At 35.5% G+C, this 18,962-nt stretch overlaps 1 protein-coding gene across 1 annotated transcript; it reads left to right on the forward strand.

Moving 5' to 3' along the window:
- The first annotated feature begins 646 nt into the window (after positions 1 to 646).
- On the forward strand, positions 647 to 18,922 carry LOC120480909 (uncharacterized). Its single transcript, XM_039674347.2, has 5 exons — positions 647 to 965; positions 6,225 to 6,404; positions 12,576 to 12,965; positions 15,536 to 15,684; positions 17,284 to 18,922. The coding sequence occupies exons 1-5, from the start codon at positions 893 to 895 to the stop codon at positions 17,326 to 17,328; spliced, it is 837 nt and encodes a 278-aa protein (XP_039530281.2). The 5' UTR covers positions 647 to 892; the 3' UTR covers positions 17,329 to 18,922.
- Positions 18,923 to 18,962: the final 40 nt, after the last annotated feature.

The following is an 18,962-nucleotide window of genomic DNA, read 5'->3' on the forward strand; positions in this document are numbered from 1 at the left end:
CATATGCGGTGTCACAGCGACTCTTTGTGGCACCTTTGATGTTTTCTAAAGATTTCGTTTTTTGTTAGTGTGCAATAGATGGGGCTCTCGCTCCATTATATATATTTACACCATATTTTAAATATGATATTTATCTAATGTTGCTTATAAATAAACAAATATATCTATATACCAAAACTAAATAACAGTTCCCATTTTTTTCGTATTAGACAAAACAATTGTGTATTATTTACATTTGATCATTTATTTTGTATTGTATGAGACCACACAGCATTAATTAAAAAAAAAAAATCATCATTATTAATAATATTTTTTACATTTATATAGCACATCTTTATAAAGAGTATCTTTGAGTACAACAAACTAAACAAAACAAAAATACAAAAAATTGTTATATGAAATTAAATCATTACTATTAATAATGTGTTACATTTATTTAGCCCAACATTATAAAGAGTATCTTGGAGTACAACAAAACAAACAAAAAATAATAATACCAAAAATTGTTATATTGCAATGGAAAATAGTTGAAGAAACGCGTAGCTATCGAGAATAGACTGTAAAAAGTAAAAATAGAATAGAAAAAAAAATGTTTCGAGAAGCCTCGTGCGCGCGCTTCACGCGCTCCGCCCACCGCTCAGGCTAGAGCGCGCAGATCACTTCAGGTCTGGATCTGCTGTGAATGAACTGTTCACTGTTCAGGACTCATCTGATCATCTGACTGGATTCTGTCACGCTGTTGGAAACATCTAAATTCATCTCTGTCCGCTTCCAGCGCCCATCCAGAGGCGTTTAAGTGTGACTTTTGTTTCTGTTTTTATGACTGAAGAAGGAAAGAACGGAAGAAAGACTCGATAATTTTAGGTTAAAGTTAGTTTTCTTCTATTGCCATATGAAGGATATGGGCAGATGTGGAAATATTGCGTTTTGCGCGATTGTGCTCTTCTACTGTTCTTTGATTACAGGTAATTAAATACTCTATCTATCTATCTATCTATCTATCTATCTATCTATCTATCTATCTATCTATCTATCTATCTATCTATCTATCTATCTATCTATCTATCTATCTATCTATCTATCTATCTATCTATCTATCTATCTATCTATCTATCTATCTATCTATCTTTCTATCTATCTTTCTATCTATCTATCTATCTATCTATCTATCTATCTATCTATCTATCTATCTATCTATCTATCTATCTATCTATCTATCTATCTATCTATCTATCTCTCTCTCTGTCTCTCTGTCTGTCTGTCTGTAAACAATTATAGTAACAGCAATTGTGAAATGTATTCTCTGCCACGCGTATCCTGTGCAGTCAAACAATGGTCATGTCTCAAAACCTAGAGAGCTATCTACCTAGGCAGCCACCGTAGTTCATTTTGGATGCCTAAAAATGTTTTCTAGTTAGGGACCTCACTGTGTTTTGAGACATAGCCTTATGTCTTGCGGTGAAGAGACTCATCCAGAACTCTAATTACAGCCTGACACTGGGTTCTGGACAGAGACTAACATGACTTCATATGAACGCAAATATAAGCTTTAAATTGGGATATTTAAATGTGATATATTATATGACATTAGTTAAAGCTTTTGCTGTATATTATGTGTTTACTACTTTAGAGTGTAAAAGATCACATGGTCACCAGCTTTGTGAAAAGTAACTCAAATATAATTGTGTGAATATTCCACTATCAAACATGTATACACACACATTTACTTAGCTATCTAAATAAGGACATTTCATAGACATAATGGTTTCAGTAAACTGTATTGTCCCCTCACACTAACCCTACCCCTAAACCTGCCAATCACAAAAAAAACTTTCTGCATTTTTACATAAAAAAATAACATCCTTTAATTACTTTATTTTTAAACCAGATATACAAATTAGGACCCCCCTAAAGAGAGTTTTTTGGAGATTTTGGTCACTTCTGGGTACAAAATTGTAGGTACACACAAAATATAGTTAAGTAGGCACATACACCACACACATTTACTTAGCTATCTAAATAGGGACATTTCATAGACATAATGGTTTCAGTAAACTGTATTGTCCCCTCACACTAACCCTACCCCTAAACCTGCCAATCACAAAAAAAAACTTTCTGCATTTTTACATAAAAAAACAACATCCTTTAATTACTTTATTTTTAAACCAGATATACAAATTAGGACCGCCCTAAAGAGAGTTTTTTGGAGATTTTGGTCACTTCTGGGTACAAAATTGTAGGTACACACAAAATATAGTTAAGTAGGCACATACACCACACACATTTACTTAGCTATCTAAATAGGGACATTTCATAGACATAATGGTCTGTACAAACTCCCCTCACTCTAACCTGACCTCTAAACCTACCCATCACACAAAACTTTCTGCATTTTTACATTAAATATTTTTTTATTACTTTATTTTTATACCCACACACACACACAAAATCATGCTCATAATAAGGGTGGAAATGCATGAAATATATCTTTCTCTCTCCCAGCACTGGCAGAAAGAGCATCCTGGGAATGCTGTTAAACCACACATATTGTCTCTCAATCCCAGAATGCTTTCATTTATAGCCAGTGTTTGTAATTAAGGGTCATGCAGTGTTATTGTGTTGCAGAAGGCCTGTGTTTGGTTTGTACAGCTAAGCTCTTCTCACAGAACGGCCTGTGGTTCTCCGAGGATGACTGAGTGAGAGAAAGAGTGTTCAGGACGTGCGGATGAACAATCGTGGTGTATTTTTAGAGCGTTTCTGTTGCTTGTTCTCTTTTCATTCTGACGTCCTGTTCCTCTCACACCGTTTTAACTTTTCTTTTTCTTTTTATTCCACGTTTGGAGCTTTGAAAAACCCTCTTTACTTTCATTCCTGGTCTTATTTTGCCCAATCCATTTGTGCGTATGTATTACAAAGAAACATATTCTTTCTTTACTTTAAAATTCAATAACACTTGACAATAACTCAATTTTTTTTTTTGTTCTTCTTTTGTTGGCCGCACATAAGCCGCAATAGCATACTTGGTAATGTTAAGCAACAGTTAAATATCTTTCACCACTGTTGTAATGAAGCCTTTGTAATATATTACCAATCGTTAACAACTAATTAGATGTATTAAATTATGTAATATATTAATGAATACTTAAGTGATTTAAAATAATGATAGATTTGAAATAGAAACGTATATGGAGAAATTTTGGAGGATTAAAAATGAGCTTGTCGCAAACAAGCTTCCATACTGTGGTGATAATTGAAATTGTACTACTAAAATTGAGCCAGTATGTCATCATCTGTCTCTCACTTGCTCTCCTCTCTCATGTTTCTCACATCTACTTGGTTTTCTCACCTCTGATATCTGCAAATCTCATCTGTACAGGAGGTTTTTGTTTGAGATGTAACTGTGCCTGTAGAGCTCCTCATAACTGCGGGTAGATTAAGATTTAAAATCCCTGAATCAAATAAGAATTTTGATGCATCAAATTGCTTCTAGTTTTGACACAGAAGTCACATTCATTGTGTTTAATTTATAAAGGAATCACAGGTTTCATTTGTGGCATAATGTGCATTACTACTGACTTTTCGCAAAATAAGCACAAAATTGTAGGCGTACACAAGGAAACACAGTAAACATTTAATGTAGATCACAAGACTGAAACAGTTCTTGCAATATGTCCAAAGTTTAGCATGTAAACACAGACAGTGATGCATGACACAAGGAGGAAAATCCAAACAGGAACTAGTGAAGAATAACTGGAAGATACAAATGATTTAACGGACTCTACAGCTCAAAAAACACAGTTTTGCATTTTTAAAAAAAGAGCACTTAAAAAAAACATGCCTTTTACATGCCTTAATGATTTACATCAGTTATTTTGCGCTCTCTCTCTATATATATATAGATAGATAAACTCTTAGAGTTTCTTATGTCCCTTAGTTTGTGTGTATTGCTGTACCATTCTCTGATATAATGTGAGCGGTGTTCATATCACACACTCAGGGCTTGAATTGAAGATGTGTGTCTTGAGACCAAAATAAACTAAATGCAGAGAGAGAGAGAGGATTAAGTTCATTATTTTTGTTCATTACTTTATTATTACAATCAAATTGCTATATATACAATATACAAAGTAAATAAAAATGAATAAATTACATTTTCTTTCCTTCTTTTTTCCTTTCATTTTTTTTTTTACCTCAAAACCAATTCATTATAATACAATGTACATATGTAATACTTCATATATTCCACATAATTATATAAACTTTGGTAGAGATTGAACCAATTTGTAGTACGCATACTCCACCCTACCAAAAGCTACCAAACCTAGAAACAAGGCACAATGTTTATTGACCTTTGCCCCAACAGTCTGTTTTTCCTCGTCTTCCAAATAGCCAATTTTGCAGTGCCAGATAAAAAATTAATTAAAACTGATACATTTTTCTTTTGAAATGAATACTTTGGCCTGAAAATGAACAATTGAAAAGATAAATCTACCCCCAGGGACAAAAAACTCATTTTTAAAAAAAATTAAAGAGAGAGAGAGAGAGAAATAGAGAGGGAGACTTTGACTTTCAAGCATTTTATATATATATATATATATATACACATACAATTCATAATATTATATCATAACCTCTCTCTGACATAAAATGCATTTGGTACCCCACAAAGAAAAGTCGAGGAGTCGGTATCATTTACAAATTTATAAAACTTGTACTCCAAAACTTTTTACCAAATCTTTAAACATATGTAAAGGATCAATTCCTCCATTAAGACACGTTTTATTCTTCCTTGTCAGCCAAATTGCCATTTTAGCCTTATAAGAAATTAATCAGCACTGTTTGTGTCCTGTTTGAGGCACTATATTTTAGTCCAAATACAAAAAGGCCATTTGTAAAGTGAAACCCAAAACTATGAGTCAAATCTCCTAATACACCAAACATGTCCTTTAGAGAGAAAGAAAGAAAGAAAAAGAGAGAGAAAGAAAGAAAGAAAGAACTGATAGCTGGTAGCATTGTGATAAATTTGTTCTGTTAGATGCTGATCGGGCCATTTTCATGCTGTGGACTGGTGTATTTTTCCCAATAAAAGAACTAAATAACCGCTGAATCATGCTCTGAATCAAACTCCCAAAATATCCTCTGGAGTCTCCGTATAGGCTTATTCCCATTGCGAGTGGGTTGTGTGGTTCGTGACGTGGGGCGGCAGTAGATCAGAACAGGGGAGTTATTGAGGAGCTCAGCCAAAAGAAACCCTGTGAAGTGGCAGGGTGTGGTGGTGCACAAAACCCTTAAAAAAACCTCCCTCAGGATTCTGGGTAATGACCCGCAAGCAGTCTGTGTGTGTCAGTGAGTGAAACTGAGATAAGGGATCCAATAATAGCTCAATGTTAAAGCAAGTCTCTTGAGTCAAATAGTGATACACAGATATTAGCCAGCATCTACAACAAATAATGATCTTTTTAGTTATGATTGATAAACATTATTTTAATTCTGTTCAAAACTATGCTCATACAAGCATCATCCCGGTGAGCTGTACATAGGCAAACTTCATAAAAAATAGTTAATAATCCTGTCAGTTTATGTGTCTAGATTAGTTAAATCAGCAGAGTTATCTTAGTGTTTATATCATACTATACTGAGAAATATTTTTATGTAGAAACAACTCAGAAATCTTCACTCACAAATTGTAATTTCACAATTAGGGACAAAATAAAAGTTAAATGAAAAATGTTTAAGTTTTTTGAAATTTTTGTTCCAAAAAACTTACATTTTTATTATTATTTTTTAATTATTAAATTATTATTTTTTGTTTTACATTGTATTTAGTAATATTTTGAATCAACATTTGTTTGGATATTTTCTGTTTTAATTTTATTTTTGAGTTTTTAAGTCACTTTATTCTTATTATTATATTATATATATATATATTTCTTATTAACTTTAATTGTTTTTTATATACTTTTAATACTTTAATGCTTCAACATTTCATTTCAGATGCCAGTGTAGCTTAATTAAATGATTGAATTAATTATTAACACTTTTCATCAGATTAAGAGGTTAAAATATTAGCGAAGACATTCTCTCATTTTTAATTCATGATAATACCCATTTTCATTTAAATATGCTGATTACTTTGAATAATTTACGTCACAGAGCGAAATGTCCCCTAGTCTGTGTCCCTGATTCATACATGACCTGTGTGCTCGTTGTCCTCCTGTCTTCAGGTGATTACCGCTGCGTGGTGTCCTCATCACTTCTCACCTCAGTGAAGAGAAGAGTCGGCGTTCCTGACGTCAACATGACCTCGTCCCTGCAGTCCGAGACTCCCATCAGTAATCAGACCCAGTCCTGGACTAACCACAGCAGCAGCACCGAGCCCACGCCTGGCACCGGCTCCACGGCAGGTACAGCATTCATTCAGCTGGGGTTTTAAAGGAGAACTTGGCAATTATTTCAACTCAATAAAACCATTTGGATTAAATAACCTGTCCTGGTGAAAAAAGTGAATATCCCCGCTCCCCCCAGCGTTCCCAGGCGGAAAACCAACCTTGCAACATGGGGACTAATGCCCCAGTAACTACATGTTTTTAAAACGTCGGGCTGAACTGTGCGGTTCACACTACATGACTTGCTCTCTGTGAAATCAGAAGTGTTCAAGTGGTTCACACCACACGACACAACGTGATCGTAACGCACTACACGAGTTGACAACAACTCTGTCAGCCAACGATTCTATCTTGTCAACAAACCACGATTTGTCACAAAAAAACACGCGATAAAACGAAACGGAAACAGCACGCGCGCCAATACCCGGCGAAGAACACAACACACGAATATGGACGTCAGACAGAAACTAGTGCTGCAAACTGTTGATTTACGCGATGATTTACTGAGAAAAAATGCAAAAAAAGAAAAAATAAGATTTACCCGGTGACCTCAACCCATGCCTTGCTCTGATTGGCTGTAGCTCATGACATCACTGAGGTTGAGTCGCGCGACAGCTCTTGATATCTAGCATGCTAGAAATTTTTCGCGTCTTTGAAGCTTTGTTGGCTAACAGATTGGCGAGCGTTCATCGCCCGCTAATCCCCCGCGATTTGCACGCGATAACACCATGATGATTTGCAAATCGGGCTTAAATCATGTAGTGTGAACTAGGCTTTAGTTGGAAATAGGAAGTCTCTTGAGAAACACAAACTGCTTTATGGCATTTAGACATAATTCTATGATACTGTCTATGATGTATTACCCACTCGGTAGACACGGTTCCACACGATAAAGTTGGCTGGCTCCGATAATAACAAATGCACCTGAGCAGCGGTGGAAAGCGGGAGGAAGACGCTGCAAGTGAGTTACTTTACCGCCGCACAGCTGTAGGGGGAGCTCGATCAGACAACAAAAGTGAAAATCAGTGAAGAAATGGCTAGAGTTGCCAAATTTCCCTTTAATCCGAGATTAACATTGCCGTGGAAACCCCAATCTATTAGGCTTTAACCGAGTTCCTAGACTGCAACAACAAGCGATTGTGAGAGAGACTAATCGCTGGATTTGAAACGTATTCAGTCTCTAAAATAATCTGTTCACTGTAGGTGAAAAACGGGAACGGTTTGGTGATTTTCCGCCAGGACATAATCCGTTTATTTCACAGACATTTGCTTTAACCCTAAAACACAACATGTAATGTATAAATCAAAAGGAGTGTAAAAATGAATACGAAAAATTCCTTCATATTAACAGTGCCCTGTTTTTATGGATATTTCTTAAAGTGTACTTAATAGTTTTATTCAGTAGGGTTTGTTATTGTTTAAGTCCCTCTGTAGTCAATAATTTTATCCCTTAAAACTCATGTTTGATCACCAAAATTACATATTTAAAATTTTTTGCCTTCATGCCTTAAAATAGCTTGAATGTAACTCGACACCCTTGCCTCATTTTGTATACATGGTTCTCTGAATATGCAAATGAGCCCCGCCTCCACTCACTCACACAGCTCAGAGATCCACTCGCTGACGATCACACGTTGATCTGATTGGTAACAAGAAAGTTTGTGACGTCAGAAACACCAGCGATTTCAAACCGCGTCTTTTTTCACTGCAGTTTTAAAGAGAAAATGCTCAGGAATAGTAAAGGTGCTGAGATTGATATAAAATAATCTGTATCTAATAAAATAAAGGTAAATTCTTTCATAAAACCACTTAAAAGTGCAGTAAGTGATTTCTGAGAAACACTGGCGAAATCGACCCAAACAAACGCACCTTCATTGCTCCGCCCCCAAAATAAATGAACACGCAATGTACAAACAGTACACAAGAGTATAAACAAGCAAGAGACACGCCCCCTATTGCTGATTAGCTCATTTTCCTTCCCCATCATGGGTGGACATGCCCCCTACTGCTGATTGGTTCACTCTCTCCTCCCCCATCATGAGTGGACACGCCCCCTACTGCTGATTGGCTCACTCTCTCCTCCCCCATCATGAGTGGACACGCCCCTACTACTGATTGGCTCACTCTCTCCTCCCCCATCATGAGTGGACACGCCCCCTACTGCTGATTGGCTCACTCTCTCCTCCCCCATCATGAGTGGACACGCCCCCTACTGCTGATTGGCTCACTCTCTCCTTCCCCATCATGAGTGGACACGCCCCTACTGCTGATTGGCTACTAGCGTGCTGAGATTCTCAGTCCGATCCACCTTTAAAAGTGTTTCTCTGAAATCACACACTGCACCTTTAACTGCCACCTCGACATCAGAAAACAGATCATTTATAAAATAATCTGTGGCCCTGAACTGCAACTGGAATAGAAAAAGGCATAAAGGAGGAGTGTGAGAAAGAGAGACTGTGAGTAAATGCAGTGTGAGATCTGACGGGAGAGTGTGAGAGTTTGAATCCTCATGACACACAGCACATACAGCTCAATGCTGTTCACACACACTCACATGCACACGTCTTACATGCACAGACACGCACTGTGTGAATCGATGAAAGATCTCTCCAACATACCATTAAAAATTACTATTTAATTATGTGTTTAAAAACCCCGGCTGTGTTCAGAGGAAATACTACGAGGAAAAACATTTGGTGTACATTTTTTTTTCTTTTTTTTTCAAATTGTCATTAAAGGGATAGTTCACCCAAAAAAGAAAATTATGTCATTAATGACTCACACTCATGTCGTTTCAAGCCCGTAAGACCTCACAAACAGACAGTTTAAGATATTTTAGATTTAGTCCGAGAGATTTTTGTCCCTCCATTGTAAATGTATGTACGGTATACTGTCCTTGTCCAGAAAGGAAATAAAGACATTAGAGCCAGACCGATATATCGGCAGGCCGATATTATCGGCCGATATTAGGCATTTTCCAAATTATCGGTATCGGCAGTTATAATGGCTGATAAATTAATATTTTGTATCATATTTTGATAATGAATATTTTAACAAAATTTGTGACTATCATGTCCAGTTTTGCTGCTGTTAAATAAGCCGAGAATGAAGCGGAATTAGCTAGTAATAGTTACATTATGTTGTTACAGTGTAGACAATGTGACAGAAGTATTTCTTTAATAGCGCGTGACAGTTATAGAAATGAGACGTATCATCTCTCCTTGGCCTGTTATATTGAAAATGTATGTTTTACAATTTGTTGCGCGTTTCTGAAATAATAATTAAGAAAAAATATCGGCCGATATATCGGTTTTTAAAACCAATAAATATTTGTATCGGTATCGGACTTCAAAATCCTTTATCGGTTGGGCTCTAAAAGACATCATCAAAGTAGACCATGTGACATCAGTGGGTTAGTTACAATGTTTTGAAGCATCGAAAATACATTTTGGTCCAAAAATAACAAAAACTCTGTATTCAACATTTATTGTCTTCCGGTTCTGTTGTGGATCCGCATTCACAAGTCGGCAGTGACGACGATTTCGTAAGACGCTGCTGACGTGTGTCTCGAAACGTGATACTTGATACATTTATTTCAGGATTCTTTCATGAATAGGAAGTTCAATAGCATTTATTTCAAACAGAAATCTCTTGTATCATTTTAAATGTATTTTATTGTCACTTTTGATCAATTTAATGCATCCTTAGTGTGCATCCAAGTATTTATTTCTTTAAAAACCAAACTTTTGTTTAGTGACCCCATGCTTTAGCATAGACTACAGAAATAGTAGTAGTATGCTAGATAGTGATATTGTGAACACAGCCCCTCTCTCTCTCTTTCTCTAACGAAAGAACTCACACATATGTGGCAAAAATTCAGTGTTTTCACATTCAGATCATTGCAAAACAACTAATTCCAGTGGCTCCTCATATCTGGTTGACAAACACATGCAAAAAAACTCAATTTACATGTTCCTGTCATTTCACAGGGAAAAAAAGACAATCAAATTATCAAGATTCTTACTTACTCCACCTCTGAAACAAATTTCCCTTTTCTGATATCACCAAGCCTTTCTTATTTTGCATCCCTTCCCCCATCCGTCATTAAGTGACCACTTTTCACAACCCAACCACCTCCTGATGGATTAAAACAAGTCTAACCCTGCAGTTCATTTGACTCACTGAATATAATGTTTCAATAAGATGTAATTCACAGTGCAGGACTTGACAAAGTCTCAAGGGAAAGGCATCACCAACCAAAGAAACAGCATTGAACATGCAGCAGCTTCTTCTTGAGTCATGTGTTCATGAATTTAACTGTAAAAAGCCCAAAGCTACACTTCATCTGGTATTATTCATCTCAGTTTGTATATTTTTTATGATTTCACAACATTCAGATCCTTCATGCTGTCATGTTTGTGTAATTATGCAGAGGGCACCATGGAAACATGGTAATAATTACACTTCTGGCCCACTTGGGACGTCATGCACTCATTTATTTATTTATTTTTTGGCAGTGCTGACTTACTTTGTGCAATAGACGAGATAAGACACGACGAAAGGGGAAAAACACTTTTTAATAATATATTAGTAGTTCTTCATGAAAGTATACAGTTAAGTTTTTTTAAACAAGAAATTAACACTTTTATAGTAGTATGCGAGTATGCATCAATTTTTGATCAATGGATTGATCAAAAGTGACAGTAAAGACATGTATAATGTTAGAAAAGATTGAAATTTTAAATAAATGCTGGTCTTTTGATCAAAGAATCCTGCAGCAGCACAACTGTTTTCAATATTGATAATAATAATGTTTCTTTTCTTGAGCATCAAATCAGAGTGATTTCTGAAGGATCATGTGACACTGAAGACTGGAGTAATGATGCTGCCAATTCAGCTTTGATCAATTAAATTTTACAATATGGTCTGACAGAAATCAGTTATTTTAAATTGTAATATTATTTCTCAATATAATTCTATTTCAGTCTGAGATAGCGACCTATCTCTCAGTTTTCCTCCGGCCTGAAAACAGCCGGCCAATCAACGAACAGAGGGCGTAGACGCTAAGCGCCGAGTTTAAGATTGTATTTTAGGTTAGGGAGATCGAAAACGACCGCAGATATGGAGATACGGGATGCAATTCGCTCTGTTGTGGAGAATATTCCCGCCATTTGCAAACTAAAGCTCGAACAAGAGTGTTTGTTAAACATTTTGAATGGAGGTGATGTTTAAGTTGGAGAGAGAGGTGATTGCCTTATGTGATTGGCTTAAAGGAGTAGTTCACTTTAAAAAAAACTTTTACTGATAATTTACTCACCCCCATGTCATCCACAATGTCCATGTCATTCTTTCTTCAGTCGAAAAGAAATTAAGGTTTTTGATGAAAACATTCCAGCATTTTTCTCCATATAATGGACTTCAATGGGAACCAAACAGCTCAAGGTCCAAAAGACACTTTCAGTGCAAACTGCAAACTGTTCAAAGGGCTTTAAACGATTCCAGACGATGAAAAAGGGGCTTATCAAGCGAAACGATCGCCCATAAAAAATACAAATAACAAAGTTTAAGTTTTATAAGCTCAAATGTTCACCTTGCTCTGTTCTGTAATGAGCGTTCGTGACTCTCCTGTTCGAACTCGTTTATCAAAATGAACGAATCTTTTTTCGTGTCATTTGGTTCATTCAACGAACGAAGTTGACTCGGGAAAAGATTCGTTCATTTTGATGAACGAGTTTGAACAGGAGAAGTATAAATTGGTCTTTACGCTTAACCAATGATTTTACACTCTAAAAAATGCTGGGTTGTTTTAACCCAACTTTGGGTCAAATATGGACTAACCCAGCCGTTGGGTTAAATTTTTACATTACATTTTTAACCCAACATTTCGGGTTTGTCCATATTTGACCCAAATTTGGGTTAAAACAACCCAGCATTTTTTAGAGTGTATACTCCATAAAAGCCCCAATTCCTCGCGAGAAATAAACCGCTTTTCAATTACTCTGTCTGCGAAGCAAAGCGAAGTAGCCGAGTTTGGTATTACCAGGCTAGTTTTTACTGTATTTGTCATCAAATAAAAGTACTCCTTATTTATGGCTGTATTTTACTCAATTATAATTGTGGAACTTTTATTGTAAGTCTGAGGGTGAGCGACACTTAGTTTGTGTGTGTTTGCTGTCTTGATGCCATCAGGGACGGTGGCGAACTCACCCGCTCCAACGGAGAACCTCACTTTCCCGGGGAACATCACAGACAGCCGAAATGGGTCTGATGCGTCACCTGTGGATAATCAGACAGCAGTTACCATGGCAGGGCCTACAACACCTACTACACTCCTGCCATCAACGACCCATGAGCCCACGAGCACCGTCCACATCATCACCACCATCCACACGACTCCTCCTGAAACCACCAGAGCTCCAGAAGTGACCAGCTCAGGGTCGACGAGCGCTCATCCCAGACAGAAATCATCTCCGACAACGTCATCATCCGCGGTCAACACACAGATGTCCACGAGCAGCAGTCCCGTCCAGGCCAAAGCCCACGTGGATACACCCTCGGCACTGAACGTCGGAGACGACGGTACGTGAAAACACTGGCAATTCCTGCTTTTCCTTAAAGGGACAGTTCACCCAAAAATAAAATTAAAAGTATTACAAATTTTTTAAAGTATTTAAAATTAAAAGTAAAAATTAGCCCATGATTTACTCACCCTGAAGCTAGGTGTGTATGACATTCTTCTTTCAGACTAATACCACCAGAGTTATATTAAAAAATGCCTCCAAGCTTTATAATGGGAGTCAATGGGTATATATTTTTAAGTCTATGAAAGCGCATCCATCCATGATTAAAGTGCTCCACATTAATAAAGGCCTTCTGAAGTTATAAAGCGATGCGTTTGTGTAAGAAACATATCCATATTGAAAACTTTATTGACTAAAATAACTAGCTTCTGGCAGACGTTCGTACACAAGTCGACTATTTTAGTCGAACAGGTCAGGTGTCCACTGTCAATAGTGTGGTGATGTGTGAAGCACCGCTCGCCTCACACAGAAATCACTGTGAACCCAAGCTTTCTGTTGGTCTGCTGGCGGATTCATGTGAACATGCTTGAACATGTGCCAAAACTGCGCTGGGAACTTTGCAAAACTCCCAATCGCACACATTCCTATTGGAATAACTGGATTTCACCGGCCAAATTTCGCTGAGCAACGGTAAATCTGACCGATTTTTCGAATGCAAAAAATTATTAAGTATAAGTATTAAGATACGTATTTTATCTTGTTTTTTGGCAACCCAAAAAATTCCTAAAAGCAAGATATGCAGTCTTATGTAGTAAATGTAAGACTTTTTTTTTAGCAAATGTGATTTACACTTATTATATTAAATATATATTACACTTACATATATAAAAATACACTTAAATATAATGCATTTATTAAATATAATTAGTATAAACTATATGCATCAGTACTTTTCAGTATGAATTATTAATATTACATATTACACTTAATATATTTATGTACACATACATATAATGCAATTATAAACACAAGAATGTTTATATATATACTTAAATATAATGTCATTATAATATAATTAAATATACTTTAATATAATGCATTTCTTAAATATAATTAGCGTAAACTATATTTATCAGTACTTTTCAGTATGAATTATGAATTATTAATATTACATATATTACGCTTAATATATTTATGTACACATACATATAATGCATTTATAAACACAAGAATGTATATATATATATATATACTTAAATATAATGTCAAAAAAATAAATGCACTTAAATATAATTCATTTATTAAATTAATTAGTATAAAGTATATTTATTACACACATATATTAAACTTAATATATTTATGTACTTAAATGTAATGTATTTTTTTTAATATAATTTAATTATCATAACCTACGTATATTTATCATTGCTTTTAAGTATGAATTCTGCATTTGTATTTAATGACTCTTGCATCATCCGCCATCTTCGATTTATTTTTTCACTGAGCTTCTTGCATTGCATTCTGGGATTACCTTCTCAATGAAGGAGACTTGCAATGGTCTCAAGAAGAGCTGTTTTAGAAGGCAGCAGAATTAACTTGCCTATGTTTGAAAGTGGATTACAATGGCGGCTCACTAGAGTCTGAACCCTCTCACAGGGCTCATATTATGTGTTTTAGCATGACTAGATCACTGTACCAATCAGCATCCAGGACTGGAACTAAATGCTATATAATCACTTAAAAGTTTGGTGTCAGTAAGAGTTAATATTTTTGAAAGAAATTAATACTGTTATTCAGCAAGAGTGCATTAAGTTGATCAAAAGTGACAGTAAAGACATGTATATTGTTACAAAAAGTTATATATTAAATAAATGCAGTTATTTTGAACTTGCTATTCATCAAATAATCCTGAAAAAAAAATGTTTCCACCAAAAAAAACATTAAACTATTATTGCAATTTAAAATAATCTAATATTAAAATTGTAATATTTCACTGTTTTTACTGTATTTTTGATTAAATAAATGCAGTTTTGGTGAGCGTAAGCGACATATATCTTACTGACCCCGAACGTTTGAACGTTGTGTAACTATGTCCAGCTTGCTTGTGATTTTGAGGCTTTCTGCTGGAAACTTCTCGTGTCTGCTTAACTTAGGACGCATTTGGACAGAAAGCCTGCTGTTTGAAAGCGGACATGATTTATTGCTGCGATATGAAACGTCACATGGTCATTCATTTTGTTGATGCCTTTGTGACCCAATGCAGCTGCACACACAAATATTTACAGCGCACATCTGCACTTTTGTTTACAATAATGGCGAGCAAAACAAATCCCCATAAAACTGGATATGAATAGAGGTCTCACAGCAGATAGCATGATAATGGTACGTTTGGGAAACAAGAGCGTCATTATATCTGTAGAGTAACATGGAGGGACGCCTGAGGGCCGGGACGTCTTCACGCTGACACAACTGAAGAACACACAGATCTTTGTGGATTTGCCAGGCCTGTGCGTCACTGTAGAAACGATCGAGCACAAAAACACACAATATTTACATATTATTTTCCAGAAAGTGTTAATTCCCTCTCTCTCTCTCTCTCTCTTGTTTTCCTTTGTCCTGTATTTTTAGGCAATAACAAAGTGTCCACTGACCCACTTCTGGCTGGACTGGTCTCCGCGTTTGTTGTTGTTGCTGCCATTGTGTCGGTCCTCATATTCCTGAAGTTCAGAAACACAAATGACGGCCCACAGTTTAGCAGACTTCAAGATCTCCCCATGGTAGGACTTCAGTTCATTGATTCATTCAACACATTTAGAAATCAGCAATTAGAAATCACAGAAGTTCAACAATGACGGGAAAAGGGCCGTTCTCAGGAAACCAATTATAATATATTTTCAAATTTTGCTGAACTTTAAAGACGTCATAGTTTCCCATTTTAGGCTGAAATGTAGCAGGACCATCAACCGAGGAACCACAATGATATTGATTTTAAAGTGCCCCTATTATGTGTTTTTGGGATATTCATGGGTGGTGATGGCGCAGTGGATAAGACACACACACACTTAACCCCTAGTTGCTCCAGAGGCGTGCGAGTGCGACCTCTGACATATATAGCAATTGTAAGTCGCTTTGGATAAAAGCGTCAGCTAAATGAATATATATTTTATATTACATTAAATATATATATTTTTAATGATGTTACTCCCTTAAATATGTTAGAAATGAACGAAGGCCAGGCATGAAAAAAAAATCAGCAATTTAGCTTTTTTTTCCTCAAAAAAATCCAGCGAAAAAAAATAATAGTAAATGCATGTTTTAATAACATTTTTAAAATTCTATTTATCCCATTCATCATATATATATATATATATATATATATATATATATGTATATAAATGGGTTAGCAATTTTTTTTTAAATAATTTTATAAAATATTAAAAAAAAAAATTATAATAATTTTTTAAATAATACTTTTTTAGATCATTACCATAAATATTTAGGATGGATATAAATGGGTTAGCAATTTTTTTTTTTAAATAATTTTATAAAATAATTTTTTTTAAATAATTTTTTGTAATATTTTTTTTAAAGAATACTTTTTTAGATCCTCACCTTAAATATTTAGGACTGAACAAAGCAAAGGATAAAGGTCTGGAATTCTATCTTTTCCTTTTCATGATATTATAATTTTAAAAAAAGCTAAATGTGTTTTTTTTTCTATATTATTAAAATCGAATGGGGATAAATTGAAAGAAAATATCCATCTTGTTATGTAGTTTCCTGTTAATCCTGTTAAAGGGGTCCTATTATGCCTACATTATAACTTTCTTCAGTGTGTAATGTTGCTGTTTGAGCATGGAAAAACTCTGCAAAGTTATAAAGCTCAAAGTCCCTCCAGTGGGAGTTCTTCTTTATATTAGTGTCAGTGTTTCTGAACTCCTGAAACGCCTCCATTGTAGTCTCGAGTTTCAAACACGTCACAATATTCCTCATTTAAATAATTCATACGCAGAATAAAGGGGCGGGGCCTGGTTAAGTTAGTTAGCAGTGTGTTGAAACCGGTGGTTATGGTAAGAGCGGGACATTTCCCAAACACACTCGAAGCGCTTGACCAATCACAACACACTGATCCAACCGACCAATCAGAGCACATTATGCTTTTCAGAAGGCGGGGCTTCATAGAGACAGAACTAAATGGAGCGTTACTGACAGAGTGGGAATTGCAACATTGTCAAATAAATTAATAATTATGGTTTTAACATTTAAGCATGAAAACCTATTCTAGTAAAGCCCAAAAATCAAGACTTTAAAAAAAAAAAATAGCTTTTTGTCATTGGGATACATATGGCACTGTTTCCTGAATCTGTGTGTTTCAGGACGACATGCTGGAGGACGCCCCTCTCTCCATGTACAGCTACTGAAAAACAGAGACGCTCCTCGGATATCTTCAGAGCGCCCAACATCCTCTGTTCAACACAAGAAAGACAGATTTGAATGGCTCATGTGCTTCATAGAGGCACAAACACTCCTGTTGTTTCTGTTACAGGACTACATGTAGCGTAATACTCCACTTCAGTTGTTAAATTCACCGTGTGCCGTCAGTGCCTGTTTGTTGGGTTGTATTCTTGCACTTTACGTGGGTTTTGGGAAGGGTTGTGTGCTGGAGCTGTTTTTGGCTCCATGTGTTCATTTGTTTCTCTGATAGCCGTGTCGTCTCCGGATCTACTTCAGTCGTGTGTTCGTTACATTCTGTTTAATTCTAACTTGCTGCTTTGTTTTGCTGATCTTGGTTTTGTTAAAGAAATGCTCCACCTCTCGGTCAGCAACAGTCATGTTTACAGTAGTGCACTTCTAATGCAAGTCTATGAGGCTCTAAAATAAACAATTAAAATGCATTTTTCAACTGTACAGCCACAAAAATACACAAATAATACACATTAACATGAGGCTAGTGTGATTAAACGGTTTACTAACCTTGTCGGTGTAAAGTTTTTTTGTTTTCCAGCTCCTGAAGAGTCTACACCCTGTAACCTTTGCATGACACACACAAGAACAGACTTGATAGCAAATGCATTACTGTAAACTGATTTTGCTTATTTTTACAAACTGAGGGATGAACAGCTGAAATATTAAAATGTTGACCCGTATCGAACCCGTAACATTTCTTTAATACTCCATGAACAGCATCAGTTATGATTTTCCAGTGGTAATTTCACTTTGTTCTCTGCTTCGTTCCCAAAGATGTTTCCACTTCTGATAAATACTATTTGTGTTGGTCATATAAATGTTCACTCACTTAAAATGTCTTCAAATAGACAAAACAACAACGGTGAAAATGCAATTGGCTCTTTTAAGCAAAACAACTAAATTTTCCTGCTTTTAAAATTAAGTTTTAAGATAAAAAAATATCTATTTCGGTGCGCATTTTAACAGGCAGACAACACTGTCAACGCACAGTAATACGTTTAGCCATAGTTTTAAAGGGATAGTTCACCCCAAAAATGTTTAATCTGTCATCATTTACTTGCCCTCATGTTGTTCCAGACCTGTATGAGTTGTTTTTTTTCTGTTAAACACAAAAAAATTGACTTCCATAGTAAAAAACATTTAACAACATTCTTCTAAATATCCTCTTTTGTTCAACAGAAGAGAGAAACTCATACAGGTTTAGAACAAACATGAGGGAGAGTAAATGATGACAGAATTTTAATTTATATTATTATTTAATTTATATTTTTATCAATTTAAACTATCCCTTTAATACTTTTCTTGTGCCCGAAATGTTTTTTATAAAAACTGAGAAAAAAAAAAAATGAACAAAATGTAGCTTATAAACTTAACACCCATTTTTTATTGACTAATAAAAGTGAAAAATCCAGTATTTTTCTTCTTGTGCTTTGTTCGCTGATGGATGTGTGATATTGTTTACTTTATGTAATAACTTGTAAGAGTGCATTTAAAGTGTTTCTTATTACACATTGTTCTTTTTTAATTAATAAAAGTCTTTGAAATACACACTAAATTGTTAATTTTTGAAAAGTTGACTCGCAACACT

The sequence above is a fragment of the Pimephales promelas genome, chromosome 13 (assembly GCF_988280905.1).
Source record: "Pimephales promelas chromosome 13, fPimPro1.hap1.1, whole genome shotgun sequence".
NCBI lineage: Eukaryota > Metazoa > Chordata > Actinopteri > Cypriniformes > Leuciscidae > Pimephales > Pimephales promelas.

Coding starts and splice junctions, on each gene's coding strand:
- LOC120480909 (XM_039674347.2), top strand. CDS start 893: ATGAAGGATATGGGCAGATGTGGAAATATTGCGTTTTGCGCGATTGTG. Junction 966..6,224: donor CTACTGTTCTTTGATTACAG/GTAATTAAATAC, acceptor TCCTGTCTTCAG/GTGATTACCGCTGCGTGGTG. Junction 6,405..12,575: donor TGGCACCGGCTCCACGGCAG/GTACAGCATTCA, acceptor TGATGCCATCAG/GGACGGTGGCGAACTCACCC.